Genomic DNA, 20897 nt, shown 5'->3' with positions numbered 1-20897 from the left:
GCACAACTACCACGGCGTCGATAGGGGACACGCACATCTTTTGTGGACACGATTGCACATCTTTTGGACAAAAAAGGGTAGTCGAAACATGGTTGTCGAGGCAGTTACACAACAAGCAGACAGTATCTTAGCCTCCATTTACATCCTTAACAAAGATTTAACCTTATTGTCAACATTCTAAGACACTTTTGAAATAGTTTCCAGGCATCCTTAACAAAGATTTAACCTTATCGTTAACATTCTGAGACACTCTTTGGAATAGTTTCCGGGGTGTCTTAACAAAGATTTAACCTTATTGTTAACATTCTGAGACACTTTTGAAATAGTTTCCAGGCATCCTTAACAAAGATTTAACCTTATTGTTAACATTCTACGGGGGATATCCGGATCGACACCTTTTGGGACGCCGTTGCGAACACAAAAAAAAGGTAGTCGAAACATGGTTGTCGAGGCAGTGACAAACGATATACTCTTCTAAATATACCGGTCGATAACCTTGGATATGACTCATCCAGTCTCTAAAGTATTTTATTCTCTTATAAGGTGTTTTTTTACGGCCTCCATTGGCGTAATATTGCTCTCTGGTAGCATTTGGTACGGCATTACGAATGTTCTTACCACATTCGTAACACTGCGCTGACGTGTCGTCTTCTATTTGCATTTTCTTACCACAACACCAGAAACCCTTGGGCTTGGGTATGTTAACTTTGGATCTTAGGCAAATTATACAGAAGTCATTGGTGAACTTTTTACATTCGTGCATCGTATATGAGACAAATATTTTAACATTCGCGCTACCAAAATACCTGCCTACGGGTAATTCCCGCTGCGGACGGCAACCACTTGAGGCGGGAAATCCTGGTCGTTCCCGGTACCCCTTTCGCGAGTCCCCCTTACTGCTGCTAGCGCAAACTTCAACCGACGTGAAGTCTGAAGGTATCCCTAAAAAACAACTTGTTTTTTACCCTAGCTTGAGGTCCTGCACGTACGTAGTCTTGTACCTGTTATCTTTGGCCAAGTTGTCAGTTGGTAACAGACAAGTGTATTGAAGTAGGCTTGGCTTATTTGACTCTAGATAGGAAAGTCAAAAAGAAATAGAAGGAAGTCGAAGGGATAAAAACAACAACAGAGGGGGATATAGGGATGGTTCCATGGGTTCAATGGAACCCCTCTTAGTGGCATATCGTGAAGCTCTGATCCTGTTCTTTACACTCAGCAGACAATGAAATTTGAGCCCCCTTGGTGAAGCCTATCGCGCGAGCGTTCACTGCACGGCGGCCATTTGGAACCCCCGCCAACGAAACTGATTCTGAAAACTGGGAAATAAGAATGTTGGCTACTGAAAAGGGAATATCAAACCAAAATTTTAATGATATCACTAAAAGACATTCATTCACGAGTATACAACAACTATTTATTGGCTGTTTTGTATTATGCAATACCAATATTTCATATTTAACCAGGTCATTCAATTGTACTTTTAGTCAGTCGTCAAGACATATTGTCACTTGGTACGGTTTGTGATCCAGCGGTTCTATGAGACAAGATAGTCCAGATGGCACACTGATGGCACTGACCCACATTTTGTCAAACTTAGCAGTCGAGCGAACAAACTGTCCTTTTTTGCTATTCCAGACAATAGAGACGGGACATCTTTCCACGTTTGTTCTTATAACTTTACATCGTGATATCCATCGACATCAGTTCAACCGAGGTTACCTTTCATTATAAGAGCTCTGATAAGAGCCATGATTTGACACTAGACAATGCCGTAAGTCTTTTATAAAAATATAATTTTAATCCACAACTTTCACAATGATACTCTGATAAGTATTTACATTCAAATATTGACAAGTTAAGCTATGTACAATTCGATAAATAATCCTTAATTCTTTGTCTGCAAAAATATTGATGACTAAATTTACATATTTGGTTAATGACTCACCGCTCGAAACTAAATTGACTACAAAAGTCAGGGTCACGAGTGGTTTGCATAACTGAGTGTCTCTTTATTGGAAAAGATTCAACTAACTCTTTCCAAATTTTCGAACCAAAAACATTTACAAAAATTCAACAAGAAAAATGTTTCATGACCGTTTGATTGTACATTTTTGCTCGTGCTTTCTGGATTGTTTAAAAGTTCTTTCACACTGTAGAAGATTCGAGTGCTTGGCAGTGAGTCACACAACAACCTTCCACGCGGATGAGTACGTGATGTGGTAATATCATCTCTTTACCAATGCCTTCTTTGATGATTTCTGTTTAACCACTTGCAGCAAGTTTTAGTTCTGTAGGTGCCTTAATTGTATCTCGTAATACTAGATTTAGTTTCGTTTGCTCACATTGACACCCTTAAGACCTGACGCGAACCACCGTCACTCGTACGTGATGTTTTGTATTATTTTCAGTTTCTAGTGAAAGACGCCATACAATACATCTCATGCTAGTATCAAACTTCTCTTTCGCTTTCTTTGTTCCCAGCTTTCTTCTATTTCCTCAATGGCTGCCAGTTTGGGCACGCAAGGTAAACTCTTTTTTCGTTCAGTAAAGTTTTTCAGCCCTCTTGGCTCTTTTTGGAAGTCTTTAAAAATCCGAACCCATTCGTCTTTTTCTTGTTCATTTTGAGCAGTAAACGTCAGTGACGTGGGTCCATTACCAATTCTCTCTCCCATAGGAGTGACAACGAAGCTTAGATCTTTATTCTCTTGTACTCTACACTCGTGTAGCAGTCGGAGTACAGCACAAGGTTTTTTCCACACAGACGTAGCTTCGTTATAAAACACAACGAAGGGATCAGACATCCCAGTATAGGCAACAACACGTAGCTTGTGTTTCTGAAGATCGTAGGGTGGGTTGGAGAGCCAAAGAAACCCGGTTTTAGCTTGTGACATGTTCATAATTTTACCGCGACTGAACTTGACTTACTACTGATCTTAACACTTATTTTCCTTCTAATGCTATGGATCACTGAATGGATTGTTTATATACCCTTAGTACGTAAATATTCGCTCACGTTACGAGAATGTCATGACGTCATAAGCTGTCCGTGCTCACCTCATGAACTGTTTACGCGAGGTACACACATGATTATTCCGCCGAGTTGGAAATTATCTGACGTTGACGTCACATGTTGAATAATTAGCCAAATCGTCGAATCGAGAGGAAGAAAGAAGGTTCAGATAATTAGTTCAAAATAAAAGCTCCGAAATCCTTTCAGCGCTTTCAATTGAGGCTTCTAATAGCCGTCGTATCAAGTTTAGGAGAAAAAACGTGAGTCAGTTGGAACATGTTTCATAGAAATGAATAATAGACAGTTGAGAGAACGGAACAAGGAATAAAACTTAAAAATATCCTGGCTTTATTTAACTTTAGTTCCGGTCTTCAAAAACATCCTTGACTGTACCGTCAAATAACTGATGACTGTTCTAAACTGTATAGATTTTTCAGTGGTGGAAAACAATAATATATCAAATGCATATTGATAAAGTGAATTCTGCAAATCGATAGTGAAAAAAGAAATGAAAAGAAGAAGAAGAAGAAATTAATAAAAGAGAACAAAAAACAACAAGAACAAAGGAAGGACAAGAGAAAGAGGAAGAACAAGAGAAGGAAGACGTCTGAGAGTGGGAAAAACTATTTTTCCCCTGCTCTTTATTTTCATGATCACTGACAAAAACAAAATATTTAGCCATCTTATTTCGCCAAAAGTGCTCTTTCATTTTTCTTGGGGCATCATATATCATGGTCTCTCTCATTCACTCTAGTTATGAAGATAAAAACCATAAACATTTTCCAGAAAAAAATTCTACTCCGTTCTCTGTATTTACTTCATGTGTTTTAACACGCCGCAAGGCTCTACTCTATTCATTTCCCCCAGCTTCAAATATTCAAAGACAACAGTATTTAACAAATAGTCGAGGGGCACCGAGCTAAACGATTAAAACACTTAGTCAGTTTGGGCTTTGCCTACTTTGGATATAAAAATAGTCTTTTATGGGTCGTAAATTATGGAGTTTGCCGCGCAATTGTAGATGATTAACTCAAGAAGAACGCGATTTAGTCGAACGTCGCCGGTTGCTACCCTCGAAACAACGTCACAAATAAACTACGAGCTAAATGTGCAAATGAATAACACAGCACGCAGATGTCTTGCTACCTTAATCACCCCGCTGCAGGTTAAGATCTAGATTCTTTTTTGTTATTTCTTCATTATTGCTTTATTTTCATGAGAAGAAAATGAAAAGATCTAGTAAAATATATATGTCATCGTGAAGTATTTTAAAATCAAAAATGAATAAATAGAGGAATTGATTGGATAAGAAGCAAATGAAGTAGTTTTGTGAGTAGATGACATTCAAATTAGCACTTATTTTTGAAAGTGAATTAAATACTACAGAATAACACCTGGTTAATCAACTCGTTATGACTCTGGGAAAAAAAACTGTCAGCCGTTTATTACTGGATAGGAAACTGATATGAAAGCTAGAAAGTAAGAACGATAAATTTCTCAGTATCATTTTATTAATCTACTTAATTAATCATACATTTTACTTTTTCTTTTCATTCATTCATTAAGAAAATGAGTATCCGTTCCAGGCCTGGATGAGTTTCTGGGCAAGGATCTTTCATTCTATATTCACTCTTTCATGTGCACTCATTTGATGAATCGATCACATCCCCCTTGCTATTGCTTTTCACAAGCCGACTCACTTTTTATTCCAATATCTTTACCCCATGCCTTGGCTTCAAGCTGAGATAGAAAAGAATGTTCCTCGCGTGTTCTTTAGAGTTAATAAATATGTTATAGTTAATGATAAGCGTCAGTAGCCACGGGTAATCATTTTATTTCATTGCTTATTTGGCGAATTTTAATGTAGGAGGGCCAAATGATGTAATGTCTGCCTACAGAAGACGTCAAATAAAAACATTATAACAACAACAGAAAAATATGACGAGTGATAAAAGGATCCATAAGAGCAGATTGGTTTTCCTCAAGCTGGATGCGGCCAGGTCTGTGATGAAAATTAGTGGTCACGACGAAAGAAAGTTCAACGATTATACCATATACAGTGATACCGGAAATAAAATGGATGTTCGGAAGAGCAGTTTTTCAAGAGGAAATCCCTACTTGCTATTTTCCTTATTCTCTCTCTCCCCCTTACTGCTTCCTTGCTTTTTTGTTTTTTCCTTTCTTCTTTCCGTTTTTCATTTTCTACTATTCTTCGTTCTTCAGCTCAGAGTCAGTTCCCAAGGTTAAAGTTCATCAGTAATCTTCTCAGTGATGTAAGAAAAAGCTTAAGAGAGCATAAAAAGGAAACAGGACGCCAGAACCACTATGAGATGGAGGGAAGGATAGTAGTAGTCACTTATCTGTTGCGAATGGGGATTACCCTTAAAATATCATGTACATTACTTGTGACATTAGGGAAATTAATTATACTTTACTTAGTCTAGTATGTGTCTGGGACATGCAGCTGGTTTTATTACTTTCATCTACAGCAAATATCTCTGATGGATTCTATTCTCAGAACAGTCAATATAAGGCATGCAAATCAAACATATTGACAGAATTCGCTTGTAATGTCGACGTAAACCTATCCGTCATATTAGTGAACTAGACGAGGATATTCCAAAAATAAAAGAACTCTCCAAAGTAAAAGTAAACATATTGGAAGCCTGTTATTTGGAAATGATGTCCACGTGAGCGTAGGATGTTCGATCCCACTGTAGCGTTGCACGTACCTACCTATCTATAACGCACGGGATGCCTGAATCCTAACTGGTTTTTCCAGTTTTGAATTTCGGCCAATTAAATGGAGTGCTTGGTTTTTTCACTAGCGCCCGGTTTTCCACTGGCCTCCATAGGTGCTTCTACAATTGTTTCTACAAGTTTTCTCCAATGATGTATATTCTATCCGCAACCTAACTGGCATTTTTTATTTGGTCTCAATATTGTTTTTGAAACCTAAAGTGAACCAAAATTGAAATTGCGAAAATCCCATTGTTTTTTATTGCATTACCTATTGTTAAAAGCCTGAATAGCGAGATATTGAAAACATATCAGTTTTTACTAAGAAGTAGCTAACATGGTCTAACATGCACCAAGCCCAAAAATCGGTCAAATCTTGATGGACATGTCGTACTTGAGATAGAGAAAAGCCGGGGCTAAGCTTATCAGTTCCTTTGTGTGCTATTGGGCATTATTCGTGGTCAGGATTTTCCTCGTATATATCTTACAAGTACAAGTATCTTACAAGTATCTTGCTTCAGTCATTCATCTGTTTCATACTCTTTCGTTGATAAACCTCTTTTCCCTACAACAAACGACCACAGACTCTCGTGCTAGAGCTCAAAAATGTTTTCTTTCAAAAATGTCAGCATTTTTTCTTATTTTCAAGCATTGAATGTTTTATATCTGGTTTGTCATCCCGGGGCAGCTCATTCAACGATGTACTAAATGACCCTAATAACTTGCATGACCTCCAGCATGCTAACTAGCATCTCATGACGGAACAAAAGACTATATTGCGGACCGGGAATATCATCAGTAAGAATAGAAAAGATGATGTTGAAAAAGAACCGTGTGCATACAGTTTACTGGTATTATACGGTTTATGGCTACCATGTTGGATGTAATATTTCAAAGCCTCCAAATCGGACTGGACGGGATTTCAAGTCCGCGCAATTCGTTGCAGTGCGAGGCGCAGCCGAGGACTGGAACTAATTGCAAGGACTTGAAATCCCGTCCAGTCCGATTTGGAGGCTTTGAAATTACTTCTCATGCTCATTAATTATTCGGGAGGTCATTTTTCAGGATTGAAAGACACGTATTTTCGGTTAGTTGTTTCTTATTCTTAGTTGGGAATGATTGCAAAACACTTAAAGAACAACACTTGTTTTTGAGAAGGGTCACAAAGCAATGGCACGTCAACCAGCGTTTCAAACACATCGGCCTTTTTTAGTTAATTCTATTTATTTATTGATTAATCCTGCTATCGCGAGTCTTCCTTCCCTGCTACGTGATATGAGCATCAAGAAGGTCAAATATTTGTCTTATCCGACAAAAAAACGTGTTATTGAAATCCAGGACCCTCGTACGTAATCACTGTCACATTTTCGGGCATGCAAACACGGTGATATAAAACAAGATAAAAATTTATCCTTGATGATTTTTTCAGAATCAAGAAACGTTATTATTTGAAGAGCCAATTGATTAACACACCAGAAGTTTTGAGTTGTGCTCTCGTAAACATGGAAATCGTGGAAATCCTGGCCGAAGTTAATCTCTCTGCGTGCTGCCTGAATATTGGCACGATCGATCACGTGTTAGCGGTAAGTGATAGTTAATATTGGTGGTTGCGGAAACTGATGGACTCGATAATTTACGACATGATTGAGCTAAGAGAGTCTTTGCTACTCCTCAACTGTACTTCTGAAGAAAGCCTGCCTAAGGACTTGAGGTTTGGTACCCAGTAGCTTGCGTTCAGTTCGGATCTGGATCTTGTTACAAGCAACGCAGGCTTGGTACCCACTAGTGAAATTGCCTCGTAATTATTGTAGTACTCTTTGAAACCAAAACTGTTTAGTCATTTGAGGAACCAGGTTTTAATTCCACTGGGATTTTGAACCGCTGCAGCGCGTGACTAGTGACGGGGGAACCGCGAACTGAGTAGAAATTCCGGTCATGAGACATAATAGAGATAACCAGCCTTAAAACCAAATCAAATTACACTTAAAATACCTTGCCATTATCTACAGCCCATGATCATCGTCCTTATAATTTGTATTGTTATATGTAGTCCATATAATATACTCTGGCTTGGTAGGTACCAAGCCCTAATCGCGCAGCAAGCGGACTATACGTACTGGGTAAAGGAAACTTCCCTTTCGCCTGATTTCTTATCCACTTACACTTCTTTTTAGACAGACTAGGGTAGCATTAAGCTCAGTATGATATATAAAGGGACCGCAGGAGAATGACAGGTGCAATGATTGGATTATTGGCTGTTGTCTCCCCTTTTCAGGCCACCTGTGATTCCCTTGAACATTATATCCTTCTCATTAAGGACATCTAGCTCGATGCGGAATACCTCTTTGACATGATAATCATCTTTGATCATTTATTATGACCATTTCTTTTTCAGTTTGTTTAATTTATATCTATATAAATTAATCGCCATTAGTCCTCCTACCCCTATTCCTTTCCAGTTCTCTGGCCTTACGATCTAGACAACACAGGACTCCTAAAAGTGTAAAGAGATAGGTGCTTGCAGACGAGGCTTATGCTTAGTTGAAATATTAAAAATCTCCGACGTATTGTTGTCACGTGATAAACTCCAGAATCTGGTTATTTGTAGTTTTTCGTATCGTAAACTACGCAAATCTTTCCTCCGTCGAGACAATATTCGTTCTTCAATTATCTCTTGATTATGTATCTTTCTGGTGCATTTTTGTAAAAGGATTCAACCTTATATTATTTAAAATAGAAAGATCCAAGATCCATGATATATTGCATTTGTTAAGGCAATTCCCTTGTTTTGCTCTGCGCATTTTTCTGCGCATGCAACTAAAAGCATGGAACTAACAAAGTTTAGGCATTTTTCTTTAGGAAACTAAATATGAAACATGCTCAAAACCAATTTTTACTTTTTCCTTTTTTTTGAGTAGAGAAATTGATAGATTTTTATCTGACTGTCCGCAGTCTCCAATCCGAAAAGTGTCAGTTTTCGACTATTTTGAGATGTTTTTTCAAGATAAATCAAAAACGAGAATGGTGACCCCCATTTTTTTATTTCAGATTTTTGAAAATGCGATGTTCATCATTATATATATATAAAAAGAAGGAAAGTTTATTGGATAGATTTTGAAATATTTTGATGAGAATAGTTGACATGTTCAACAGATTTTTCGTAGAGGCGCACACCTGCATTTTTCACTAATAGTTCAAGAATCATAGTCTTCCAATGACTTTGATGGATTTAATAGTATAGATTATCTAGTAAACTTCGAGTTATAAGTACGTTTTGTTATATGAAAGTACTTTAAACTGTGAATAAAGGTTCTTGATTACAGCTTCCGGTTGCTACCGCATTTCACTATAAAACCCATAAATTGACATATTTCGAGAGCACCTAGCGAAAAAACGAGAATGGTGACCCCTTCTTTTTATTGCAGTTTTTAAATGTGCATAACATAAATATTGTACATGCAAAGTTTCAGGGAATTTCCTTAAAGGATAAACGCAATCAGAAGTTCATAGTTATGAAGTTCATAGTTATGAACTTCTGACGCAATCTAATTGATGGCGGTACACATGCGCAATGGCTGGAAGCAGTTCTTGGAAAAATCGGTATAACGAGTCGTCACACAACGCATCATCGACACCATGTCAAGGCAAAGAATGTGCTTCATTGCATTTATATATATGTATATATACACAGCGCTTTGCAAAAATTCTGTAAATTAAATATATATCGATATATCGATAATTTTTTAAATATAAAAAAACGTTTTAAAATGTCATATACAATGTTTTCGGTGAAATATAATCATAGTGCACATTAAGCATTAATACTAGATATTTGGCTAACTTTTGGTTGAAAATCGTTATACTTAAAGAGTCTGGAAATGTCGGAAAAATTTTCCAAATCAAAAACGGATGCTTCAAAGTTAATAATTTTTTTGTTTACTAAAGAAGGTATTCGTTTACACTTACATCATGCACCACATTTTTTCTGATCATATTGTCTTCTCCACATAGAACTGAATATTCCCACGATAACTGAGCAGTTTCTGAGAATTTGCTTGTTTTTTCGATTGCATTTCTTACATTCATTTTAACTGTACACTGCACCCATATATATACCAACAGAATTATAAGAAGTGTATTCTAATTCACTAGGTGGGACTTTACTTATATTGTTTATGGCCCGATGATCTGTGCCACTACATGACACAACAACCAGATTTAGGTTTTTCAGGTTCTGGTGGAAGAACTGGAGTGAAGTTACTAGACGACGTAGGAGCCTGTTGTCCATCGGGATCAAGCCCTGTTAATACCTCCAGAAGCCTTCTCGCTATGATAGCTTGTAAAATGCCTTCCATTGTTTCATCAGCTGGCATCTCTCTTAAGTAGGTTTTTATGGGTTTTCCAGTGTGTAGATAAATTTCATACGCTTCCAGCCAGATTCGTCCTTTCATGAAGACCTGGTACAGAGTGTACTCGTTGGTCCACATGGTTGGTACGAAGTGACAGATTGTCGTCAAACCATCTTTCGTTCCATAACTGTGATTATCAGTGCCACACTCAAGATCTTTTCCATCTTTATCTTTCAATGGCCTTGAAGGATTACAGACCAGAAGGTCTGGGCATGAGTTTGGATAATCAGGCTGAATGCAAGCCCTTAGTGTGTAGGCCTTGTTACTGTTTGACTTCATTCGGACTTCGATTCGAGTACCAGGACCATCACGATTGAACCACTTAACTTTCTTCGGAAAATAATCCTCAAGAATTTTCTCCTCTTGCTGGAGCCTTCTGTTCTGACCTTCAGACCACGGCATCCTCTCGGCTGTAACTATTGTCAGTTCTGATCGACTCCTAACTCAGTGACTTTATAGCAAAGTCTGAAGTCTTCTGAGAACTGAAAGAGGAAATAAACAGTGAGCGATATCCCATCATGCTATGTGCCTTGACCCATGACCCTCTGTTCCATTTGCACAGAAGAAGACACTTGGAAATAATTCTGAAAAACAACAATAGAATATTAGACTGTCATGCCCTTTTCAAACGCTCAAAGATCAAGGCTTGCTTTAGAAAAAAGTGTTCTGGAGAATTACTTTCCAGAAGATCGTTTAAGATGGTACAATCCGACTGCGTCTAACGGAGAAGCTGAAGTCGAAGTGGATGTATTCACTAGTAATGACAAGAGATATTCCCTTAAAATTGTGATCCCCATGGATTACCCAAATAGCTGCCCTACATTACTGGTATCAAAGCCATCATGTGAACTAAAAAGAAGAGATGGAACAACAATTCATGGAGGAGGTGACCATTCATGGGGAGCATTCAAAGGATGCACGAAGATTTGCCACCACCAAACTAGTCAGTGGACCAGTGACTTAACACTATACCAAGTATTCATGAAGGGAGTTATTTGGTTGGAGGCTTACGAAGCTCATATCAGAACAGGGAATTCTCTCAGTAAATATCTAAGAGAAATGTGAAGTACAAAGTTCAGTTTTACTGCCGCCAATGTTGTCATTATTTGGACTGTTAGGCTTAGGTTAGTAGGACTACACAAAGAACGCTTTATCTACAAGGATAATATTATTGTACACTGTAAGGATCAGATATTATTGATGTATTGTCTGCTTTCTTGTATATTACTCTTTGTTTCTCTGTTTCAATGTATCCTGTGGTAATGTAATTCATTTTTAGTTTTCGTCTTGAACTAATAAAAACATATGCATAATTTACTGAAATACTAAACAAGGTTGAGTATTTGAATCAACAATCAACAAGGACAGGCAGGGAAATTTCCCCAGACTCGAAATATGCATACAAATTTCCTTATAATTCTAGGAAACCTTGCCACTTAAGAAACAAAAATCGGGGATTCCCCTAAAATATAATAAGTTCTTGGAAATAAGGACACTGGCGCATGCGTATTGATCGGTTTGACAAATTCTAAGAAGCCATAATATGCTTCATGATATTTGAAGACCTGCATCGTTTGGAATCGCCTGAAAATATAACATTAGAAAACCCTCCCTGAAAAAAAGCAAGGTTGTATCAAGCAGTAAGTGAGACGTACTAAAGAAAGGATGAACAGACAGCCTTATAGAACTCCTGGAGTCACTGAAGGTAGAGGAGGACGACCTTTTAGTTATACACGCAGACAAGACACGGATTCTGGTGATGAAGAAGAAGAAGGACTAGAGCTGGAAGAGGTTGGTCGTCAGCCAAGGAGAGAACAGCTTGTCTTCGATAGAGAAAGTGGAAAACTGGTTGTCAAGGAAGAAAGACCAAGACCCTTGGCTCCCAAAGTTGTTTTGACGGGCATGGCATCCAGTGGCTTCTTTTGATATAAAACTTTTGAGAGGCTGCACCATATTCAGAATCTTTACACTCTCTTACAAACATTGATTAGTCAACAGATTCTACCTCTACCCTTGACACAATAGAATTGTCATTAACCTCATCCATCTACCCCTATATAGTTTCTTTTGCACTTTTAACCATGTAAATAGGTAAATGTATACGTACAATAAATTGATATTATTTCAAGTTGAAAGAGTTACTTTATTAGGAGATAGAAATATCAAAAACCCATCTTTGAGAAACCTTACTGGGATGTTATCACGGTTCATCGTGGTAAGGCTGCGTTCATAATGTATAGTAAAATAATATAATATAAGTAAAATGGGGGGGTTTGAAAATTTTTTTCAGAGAATTGGGAGGGATGCAAAATTTTTAGAAGAAGCTAAGAGAGATTGACCGGGGGATAGTTATTTTTTTGGAGGACTTTAATGGGGGAGGGGGGTCTTAAGAATTCGCCTGCCCCCCCCCCCCCCCCCCCCCCTCTGCCATACATTATGATGCATTATTCATTTCCTGTTTCGACTTCCAAGAAAATCTGCTGCGAAGCACTTTCTATCGTTTGTAACTTCAAAACACGATTTCTTAGAATTGATCTCATGACTAACATTTCTTAGAATTAAAGGACGATACAAAGGAAGAAAATAGATTGCAAAGTACAGGCTTTTAATTCCATACGCTTAATAGCAAGATCAATGCCTCGTAACCGAAGAACTAAGAAAGCAAAAACCAAAGACACACTGGAGTTCACCGTCTACATATACGAGTCAGAGTACCGACAGATACAAGCTTGGGTTGATAAACACCAAAACCTTGAAACTGGAGGAGACTTGTTTGGCTTATGGACAGACGACCACACTGCAGTTGTGCAGCTCGTACTCGGGCCAGGGAAACACTGTAGACGAACATCAGCTTCCTTCTACCAAGATGTTAAGTACCTTGATCGAGTGGGTAACCTCTTGACTAACGAAGAAGGGTTGTGTCATATTGGAGAATGGCACTCTCATCACAAACTCGCTTTAAAGGAGCCAAGTGGAGGAGACGAGAATACAGTCTGGACCAACATGGATAGATATGGTATCTACCGATTTCTCCTCTTTATTGCCACCATTGATGGAAGTTGGTGGTACAAAGAGTCGACACCAGATGATGTAAGCGTAAGAGGCTTTCTTTTTAAGACCACTGACGAGAAAGATCGGCTCCTTTCGGGATGCAAATTTATTCTTTTGCCAGAAAAAAGTCCTTTCCGATCAAAATACATTGATGAAATCACAGAAGGAGCTGAGAGTGTAAATGAGGAGCAAGAGATTCAAAAAGCTTATGTTCCAGTCCATAAGTACAAAAACAAGGGACAAAAGCATGCTTACCAAGCCTTGGAAGTGGAAGAACCGGAAAACCAGGAACCAGAAGGCAAGAAACGAAGCCTCGAGCAGTCTTATTTTAGAAGATGCTTCAATCTTATTTTTCACGTTTGCTTCCCTTATATGTGGCTTTGTTGCAAAAGATTATGCAATGCGCTAGGTCGTTGCTTTTGCAGGTGCATGTGTTTTTGGAATGACAAGGAAATGGAAGACACCAATGCAACTGAACCAGCAAACTCTAGCTGGAAAATTTTCTTCCGGGATCTCATTCATTGTTTCTGTCCAATATGTTGGTTTTCTTCAAAATCTCATTGAACCATTGGTCTACTGCTCTGAACTACTTCAACAAGCATGAACTAATATGCTTATCTGATCGACTGAAGCCTGATAGAATTAGTAGATCTGATATTTGCATATTTACACTCCAATATCGTCCATTTGTACTATGTTGTTGATCTAAGAAGAAACCTTGCACTAAGTGCTAACTGTTGAAATATAACTGTTATGTTATTATTGATACCTGTAATGGTATAGAATTGATCTTATTTGTATGTAATTTCTTGTAAATATACAGCATGACTAAGTCATGTTTAGTTTTCTTACGATCATTGTCCAGAAAACCCTGCATTTATCCGTTGTTTAAAGTATCTACTTGTACATTTCTGTCAAACGAAACAAAAATACGCAAAGTAAATGAGCCGGAGAATTGTAGCATCACTTTTATTCTTATTGCTTTAAACGATTCGACAACTTCGAAAGAATTTTTAATCAGTAAATTTTTGATTTACAGCTGGGATATTCTTGAAACTTTTGAGCAGCAATTATTTGATTTTTTTCGGTATTTATAAATTTGCTCTTTTAAGATATCAAAATATCAAAATATCAAAATATCAAAATATCAAAATATCAAAATATCAAAATATCAAAATATCAAAATATCATTTAGGGGCGTTTTATTAACTAGTGCGCATGACTACATTTCCAAGAAATACAACTTTCAAATAAAACCCTTACGCGGAACAAGATAAGCAATTAATGTCACCAACATGTCGTGGACACCAGTTCAACAGAGAAGACTTGGGTTGGAAAAAAACATCCTACAAGACAAGTTCCCAGGTAAAGTGACTTGGACCGATCCAACGTCGCGGGGCAAAACACAAGTGGAAGTGGCCATGAATACGAACAACGAAAAACCCTACAAGCTGCGAATCTATGTTCCTGAAGATTATCCAAATTTCTGCCCAGATATGGTAGTGAGCTATCCTAACCACCAACTGAAAAGACATGATGGAAGAAGCCTCCTTAATTACGATGACCACGTTTTGGATGCAAGGGATAATCTTACAAAGATTTGTCATTTTAGACCGAATAAATGGACGTCTGACAACACCTTGTATCAAGTGTTTATGAAGGGAAGGTTATGGCTGGAAGCTTACGAACTTCACCTAACAACTGGCAAACTAATGGAGAGTCTCTTAAGAGAAATGCCTGTAAAGTAGTCACTGCATCACTATCAATGACATAAAGCTCTTCAAGATTAATTAGAAGTAGACATGTACCATGCAGTTATTTACTCCACGTCATCTGGCCTTTAATATTAGACAAGCACTGAAGTAAGCTGGCAACTTGGTCGTGCCGGAATGTATATGCATTATATCAAGATAAAAGATAGTGTACTTGCAGCAGAATCATTGATAATTAACTGTGCTAACATAAAAGACAGCAGTAAACGAACCTAATACATAATCTAGGTCACCTATCATGATTTGTTCGATGCGACATTCAATTCTCTGAGGCAACTCATTTTATATTTCTATATATTCTCATGATGATTACTAGATTTCTCTTCTAATGTCACTTCATGGCAATTTTGTTTTTCATTTGCGTACTGAATAAAAACATATGTATAATTTACTGAAATACTCTTTTAACATAAATCAACAAGGACAGGCAGGGAAATTTCCCCAGACTCGAAATATGCATACAAATTTCCTTATAATTCTAGGAAACCTTGCCACTTAAAGGGCCACTTGGACGAAAATCGTTCCAAAATTAAAACTCTTTCATTCGAGCTGGAACTTTGTTGAGATAATCTTGAACACATTTAGAACCACTCACTGAAATATCTTTCTAATATTCGAAAGGGAAGGGCCAAAATTTTACGATTTATTTTCGTCCGCCATTAATTTCTTTGTGTCACGGCCAACGAGTCATTATGTACAGCAGTTTTACGCTGTGACGTCATTTACTCAACACCGTCATGTTAGCGTCGTTTTGACCATACATTTCTTGTTAAATCACCTGAAGTTTATTTGATGTTTTAAACGCGTTATCGTGAAAAGAATCTCTAAACAGACTTTTTTTAAACCTTTGATACCTCTTCAAATATAATGGAAACTCCTTTGGACGCTCGCTTTGTCAATCCTGAAGAGTTAGAACCATAAGTTATAATGTATGAAGATGAAGCCGAACTAGAAGAAGAAGAATTGCTTGGGAAGAGGTTTTCATAAAAATTCCTTACGTTCATTTCATTATTTGTATTTGCTACATACTGTCCATGATATAAAGATCTTAAATTTGAAGTTTCAATGTAATCTAATAGTGATTGATGTTATGAATTCTGCGTTGTGATATAAAGATTTGTGACAATATACTTAGATCTATGTGCCGAATAATTTAAAATGTGAGCTCGTAATTCTCCTAGCTGGTTTACTACAGGACGGTTATTATTTGCTTCAAAATGTTTATTATGCATTGAATAGGTACAAACATACGATTATCTAATATTATCTTTGTAAAAGAACATGTCAAAGGTTTCTTATTTATTACTCGCGCGACAGCGGCGTCTGTCACTCAGCTCGTAGATTTTTCTTTCATTGTGTCGGATGTCTCGCGGACCCAAATTGTGGGGTTGCTCTTTGCCCTTGTATGTAAATATACCTTGAAAAGTTGTTTCGAATAAATCCCGAATATCTCAGTCACTTCGCGCGATGGAACCGCTAGAATCTCGTCCATGCGTCCTACTTTGTTGTGATTCTTGGCGTGCCGAGATGTATTGAAATTTTCGAATTATGATCGACAGTATTATTGAAAGTAAAAAATTTCAGCGCCTAGACATTGTTTGGTCATATAGTAGTTAGGAAACCGAATGAAACATTATATATTTTCTGAATAAACCAAATAAACCGAGTTTTACGAACATGGCACATACATTACCCACCAATGTTTTGGTTTGGGTTGAGTAAATGACGTCATAAGTACTCGTGCCAGTCTTCTTGAGCCGAATTCTGTGAGTCAAAGAAATTAATGGCGGACGAAAATAAATCGTAAAATTTTGGCCCTTTCCTTTCGAATATTAGAAAGATATTCCAGTGGGTGGTTCTTAATGTATTCAAGATTATTTCAGCAAAGTTCCAGCTCGAATGAAAGAGTTTTAAATTTGGAACGATTTTCGTCCAAGTGGCCCTTTAAGAAACAAAAATCGGGGATTCCCCTAAAAGATAATAAGTTCTTGGAAATAAGGACACTGGCGCATGCGTATTGATCGGTTTGACAAATTCTAAGAAGCCATAATATGCTTCATGATATTTGAAGACCTGCATCGTTTGGAATCGCCTGAAAATATAACATTAGAAAACCCTCCCTGAAAAAAAGCAAGGTTGTATCAAGCAGTAAGTGAGACGTACTAAAGAAAGGATGAACAGACAGCCTTATAGAACTCCTGGAGTCACTGAAGGTAGAGGAGGACGACCTTTTAGTTATACACGCAGACAAGACACGGATTCTGGTGATGAAGAAGAAGAAGGACTAGAGCTGGAAGAGGTTGGTCGTCAGCCAAGGAGAGAACAGCTTGTCTTCGATAGAGAAAGTGGAAAACTGGTTGTCAAGGAAGAAAGACCAAGACCCTTGGCTCCCAAAGTTGTTTTGACGGGCATGGCATCCAGTGGCTTCTTTTGATATAAAACTTTTGAGAGGCTGCACCATATTCAGAATCTTTACACTCTCTTACAAAAACATTCACTTTTATGAACTAGTTATCAGTGGTCTAATTAGTGCCTGCCTCTAGAATTGATATTAACCACCTCCATTTGCCTCCACTTTTAACCATGTAAATAGGCAAACGTATACGCACAATAAATTGATTTTATTTGAAGTTGAAAATGTCTATTTATTAGGAGTAATAAATATCAACAAAGTTTGGAATATTACTTACTGCGATGTTTTCACAGTTCGTGGTAAGGGAATACATAACGCAATATTCATTTCCTGTTTCGACTTCCAAGAAAATCTGCTTCGAAGCATTTTTTATTGTATTCATTTGCAATAACATGTTTCAAAGGTCGATTTCCGAGAATTCATCCAAGACGCCCATTTCTTAGAAATAATGAATATGAAGAAAACAAATAGATTGGAAAACACGGACTTTTAATACCATACATTTAATAGGAAGATCAATGTCTCGTAAAGAAAAAAAGAAAGCGAAAACTGAAGAGTTCACCGTCTACATATACGAGTCAGAGTACCGACAGATACAAGCTTGGGTTGATAAATACCAAAACCTTGAAACTGGAGGAGACTTGTTTGGCTTATGGGCAGACGACCACACTGCAGTGGTGCAGCTCGTACTCGGGCCAGGGAAACACTGTAGACGAACATCAGCTTCCTTCTACCAAGATGTTAAGTACCTTGATCGAGTAGGTAACCTCTTGACTAACGAAGAAGGGTTGTGTCATATTGGAGAATGGCACTCTCATCACAGACTCGCATTAAAGGAGCCAAGTGGAGGAGACAAGAATACAGTCTGGACCAACATGGATAGATATGGTATCTACCGATTTCTCCTCTTTATTGCCACCATTGATAGAAGTTGGTCGCAGGAAGGGTCAATACAAAATAATGTTGGAATAAATTGTTTTCTTTTCAAAATCAATCCGCGAGAGGGCAATCCATACTATCAAGTTCAGGAGGGCATATTTGAAAAAGTCAAAAAAGAAAGCCCATTACGGTTAAAATACACGGAGGACATAAAGATAGGAGCTGAGAGTGATACTGAATTAGTTGTTGTAGAAGACAAGGAACCAGAAGACAACAAAGGATCTGAAATATGTTGTTTCTTTTGTAGTCTCTGCCCCATGTGTTTGCTAATTAACTGTCCATGGCTAAGCAAACACTGAACCCGCTGAAAGATCTGGAATCCTGAATATGTTGTTGTTTAATTGATGTTTGTCTGTTTGTTTGTTTTTGTGGCTTTTTTCGTCGTTTCTGTCCCATGTGATTGTTTGTTGACTGACCTTAAAATAACTGTCCATGACCATGGTATAAATCGAGTTGCACTTATTGTCGTGGGGCGTGGGTAAAAGTCGTGGGTCCCGAAAAATAAGATAAAATAAGATAAAATTCATGTAAGATAAGATAAAATAAATAGATAAAAATATCGACAATTAGATTTCGAAAAAATAAGTGTAGAATTCGATTTACACAGTACAGGAAATAGTCTGAGTACTCAGGCTAAACAGCATAGCACAACAGAAGCCATGCAATGACAAGCTGTAACTGAATACTCATATTATGACACTTCAAATATAGGTATGATATAATAATCTAACCAATAATCGGTACTAACACTGCCGAAACTAGCTGAAACTTCATAGTTGCAGACTAGACTTTGTTTTTGCTGATCCTTCGCCTTTGCTTCTCATTCCTTTATACTCTATTCATTATTTTATCAAACAGTTTATATTTTGAGAACATGTTTTATTTTGATCAAATATAGTTATACCAACTCTGGTTATACAAAAGAACATTTATAAGAGAATCTTGTGTATTTACACACTCCGCCAAGATCGGTTGCTGTACTCCGGTCATGAAGGTCAATAATCAGTATTTCATAACAAACATTGTAAATGGTAAAGCTCAGTATTCCATTTTCTGCGTCGAGTTATATTGCACATTTCCTTTAAACATCGCTTTAAGTTGTTTAGTCATTTTTTTCTAACGCTAGCGCGCGTGATCAAGCTGTTCTTTTTTAAATACAGTCATAAGTCATAATTAACATCGCTTCAACAGCAACAGTAACATGTTCAGTTTGACTTGAGCCGTAAAAAGGATGTCTCTATCTATTTAACAAATTGACATCAGATTTTTATGTGTCTGTCCTCTTATTGACAATAAATTGCGTCATCACATTGTCAAAGAAGTGTGGATTCACGAGGCGTAGCCAACTTGGGTAGGGGTGTACCGCCAGGACCTCAAAACTCTGACCCTATCCCAGACCTAAAATTTCGATTTTACATACCCTACCCCAGACTAAAACTAAGAATTGTACACCCTATCCTAGACTAAAAGACGGAAAAGACGGTTTTACGATCGATTGCAATCAATATTTACTAATATTTTTATCGTTTTTGTGTCGGCAGAAAGCGTAGCCTATTTGCCAGACAAAAACGACCAATTCGTTAACCCTATCCCAGACTAACCTATCCCCCCCCCTATCCCCCCCCCCCCCCCCCCCCCCCCCGGGTTCTAGTTCCCGTTATTATTAAAATGGCTAGCTGTTGGTGTTACCTGATTTGTCGATAGTGCTATTATGAGAAGAGTGCTGTGAATTTTGGCGCAAATGCTTTAAAAATATAGGCACGACGTGCATTCCACCAAACTAACCAGGACGAAAGAAAATTTCTTGTTATTTCTTTTATAAAGGACTCCATCATGCCCTTTGTAGCGTCATAGGTTTCTTTTATTTTCATTTTCAATTTACATTTTCAAAAAATATATTTTCATTTAAAAAAATATATTTTTATTAAAAAAAATTTTTTTTTTTAAATCTTATTTATTTACCTTATCTTATCTTACATATTTTATTCTGTCTTATTTTTCGGGACCCACGACTTTTACCCACTACCCACGACCCACGACAATTAGACAATTACTGCCCAGATATGGTAGTAAGTTACCCTTACCACCAATCAAGTGATGGAAAAAGCTTTCTTAATTATAGTGACCATGTTTTGAGTCCAAAGGATGATCGTATAAAGATTTGTCATTTTAGACCGAATTTGTGGACGAACGAAAGTCATGAAGGGAAGGTTGTGGCTAGAACCTTAAAGCGAATTAACTTCACCTAACAACTGGCAAAGCAATGGAGAGTTGCTTAAGAGAAATGCCCTTCATTATTGATAAAAAATAGACATCAGTTTCCCGATACCAAGTTTGCATTCACTCCAACGACACTAGTTCTGGTCTAGACCCGCGCAGAAGTAAGGTACGCACTGGCATAGTCGACTATGAAACAACACCGAAATCTAACTGAAACAGGTCAAGTTCAAATGCAAACTAAAGAAAACCAACCATAGGCTTACGATGTCTAGCTTTCAATAATGGTACTAGTCTTTATAGAGCGGTTGTCGTGATAAACATACGGTACTGACTTACAGTACGGA

The 20897-nt window shown here is 37.6% G+C and overlaps 5 protein-coding genes across 7 annotated transcripts in view; 3 read left to right on the top strand and 2 right to left on the bottom strand.

Moving 5' to 3' along the window:
* Nucleotides 1-1776: 1776 nt before the first annotated feature.
* Nucleotides 1777-2978, bottom strand: LOC116287491 (uncharacterized). The gene has a single exon (XM_031694172.2). It carries the CDS (start codon nucleotides 2895-2897, stop codon nucleotides 2439-2441), a length of 459 nt encoding a protein of 152 aa, XP_031550032.2. The 5' UTR covers nucleotides 2898-2978; the 3' UTR covers nucleotides 1777-2438.
* Nucleotides 2979-7128: 4150 nt separating this feature from the next.
* Nucleotides 7129-20897, top strand: part of LOC116294665 (uncharacterized) — a 40579-nt gene continuing 26810 nt past the window's right edge. For all 3 annotated transcript variants that reach the window (XM_089039461.1, XM_089039460.1, XM_089039457.1), the window contains exon 1: nucleotides 7129-7332. The gene's annotated coding sequence lies outside the window, so the exon portion shown is untranslated. The remainder of the gene's footprint in view (nucleotides 7333-20897) is intronic.
* Nucleotides 9150-11349, bottom strand: LOC148905857 (uncharacterized). Its single transcript, XM_089039254.1, has one exon. It carries the CDS (start codon nucleotides 10558-10560, stop codon nucleotides 9946-9948), a length of 615 nt encoding a protein of 204 aa, XP_088895380.1. The 5' UTR covers nucleotides 10561-11349; the 3' UTR covers nucleotides 9150-9945.
* LOC116294662 (uncharacterized) lies at nucleotides 12633-19654 on the top strand. Its single transcript, XM_089038910.1, has 2 exons — nucleotides 12633-13766; nucleotides 17855-19654. The coding sequence occupies exons 1-2, from the start codon at nucleotides 12793-12795 to the stop codon at nucleotides 18630-18632; spliced, it is 1752 nt and encodes a 583-aa protein (XP_088895036.1). The 5' UTR covers nucleotides 12633-12792; the 3' UTR covers nucleotides 18633-19654.
* Nucleotides 14333-17611, top strand: LOC148905856 (uncharacterized). The gene has a single exon (XM_089038848.1). The coding sequence runs from the start codon at nucleotides 14505-14507 to the stop codon at nucleotides 14955-14957; it is 453 nt and encodes a 150-aa protein (XP_088894974.1). The 5' UTR covers nucleotides 14333-14504; the 3' UTR covers nucleotides 14958-17611.

The sequence above is a fragment of the Actinia tenebrosa genome, unplaced genomic scaffold (genome assembly GCF_029948245.1).
Source record: "Actinia tenebrosa isolate PJP-AT-01 unplaced genomic scaffold, QUT_ActTen_1.0 PGA_scaffold6__47_contigs__length_16458017, whole genome shotgun sequence".
NCBI classification, from domain to species: domain Eukaryota; kingdom Metazoa; phylum Cnidaria; class Anthozoa; order Actiniaria; family Actiniidae; genus Actinia; species Actinia tenebrosa.
This window is presented reverse-complemented; position numbering and strand designations above follow the sequence as displayed.

What these genes read in the sequence shown, in the direction of transcription:
- LOC116287491 (XM_031694172.2), bottom strand. Translation starts at nt 2,897, where the DNA reads ATGAACATGTCACAAGCTAAAACCGGGTTTCTTTGGCTCTCCAACCCA.
- LOC148905857 (XM_089039254.1), bottom strand. Translation starts at nt 10,560, where the DNA reads ATGCCGTGGTCTGAAGGTCAGAACAGAAGGCTCCAGCAAGAGGAGAAA.
- LOC116294662 (XM_089038910.1), top strand. Translation starts at nt 12,793, where the DNA reads ATGCCTCGTAACCGAAGAACTAAGAAAGCAAAAACCAAAGACACACTG. An exon ending in TGTTGGTTTTCTTCAAAATC is followed by an intron (nt 13,767 to 17,854) that starts TCATTGAACCAT and finishes ATGAATATGAAG; the next exon opens with AAAACAAATAGATTGGAAAA.
- LOC148905856 (XM_089038848.1), top strand. Translation starts at nt 14,505, where the DNA reads ATGTCGTGGACACCAGTTCAACAGAGAAGACTTGGGTTGGAAAAAAAC.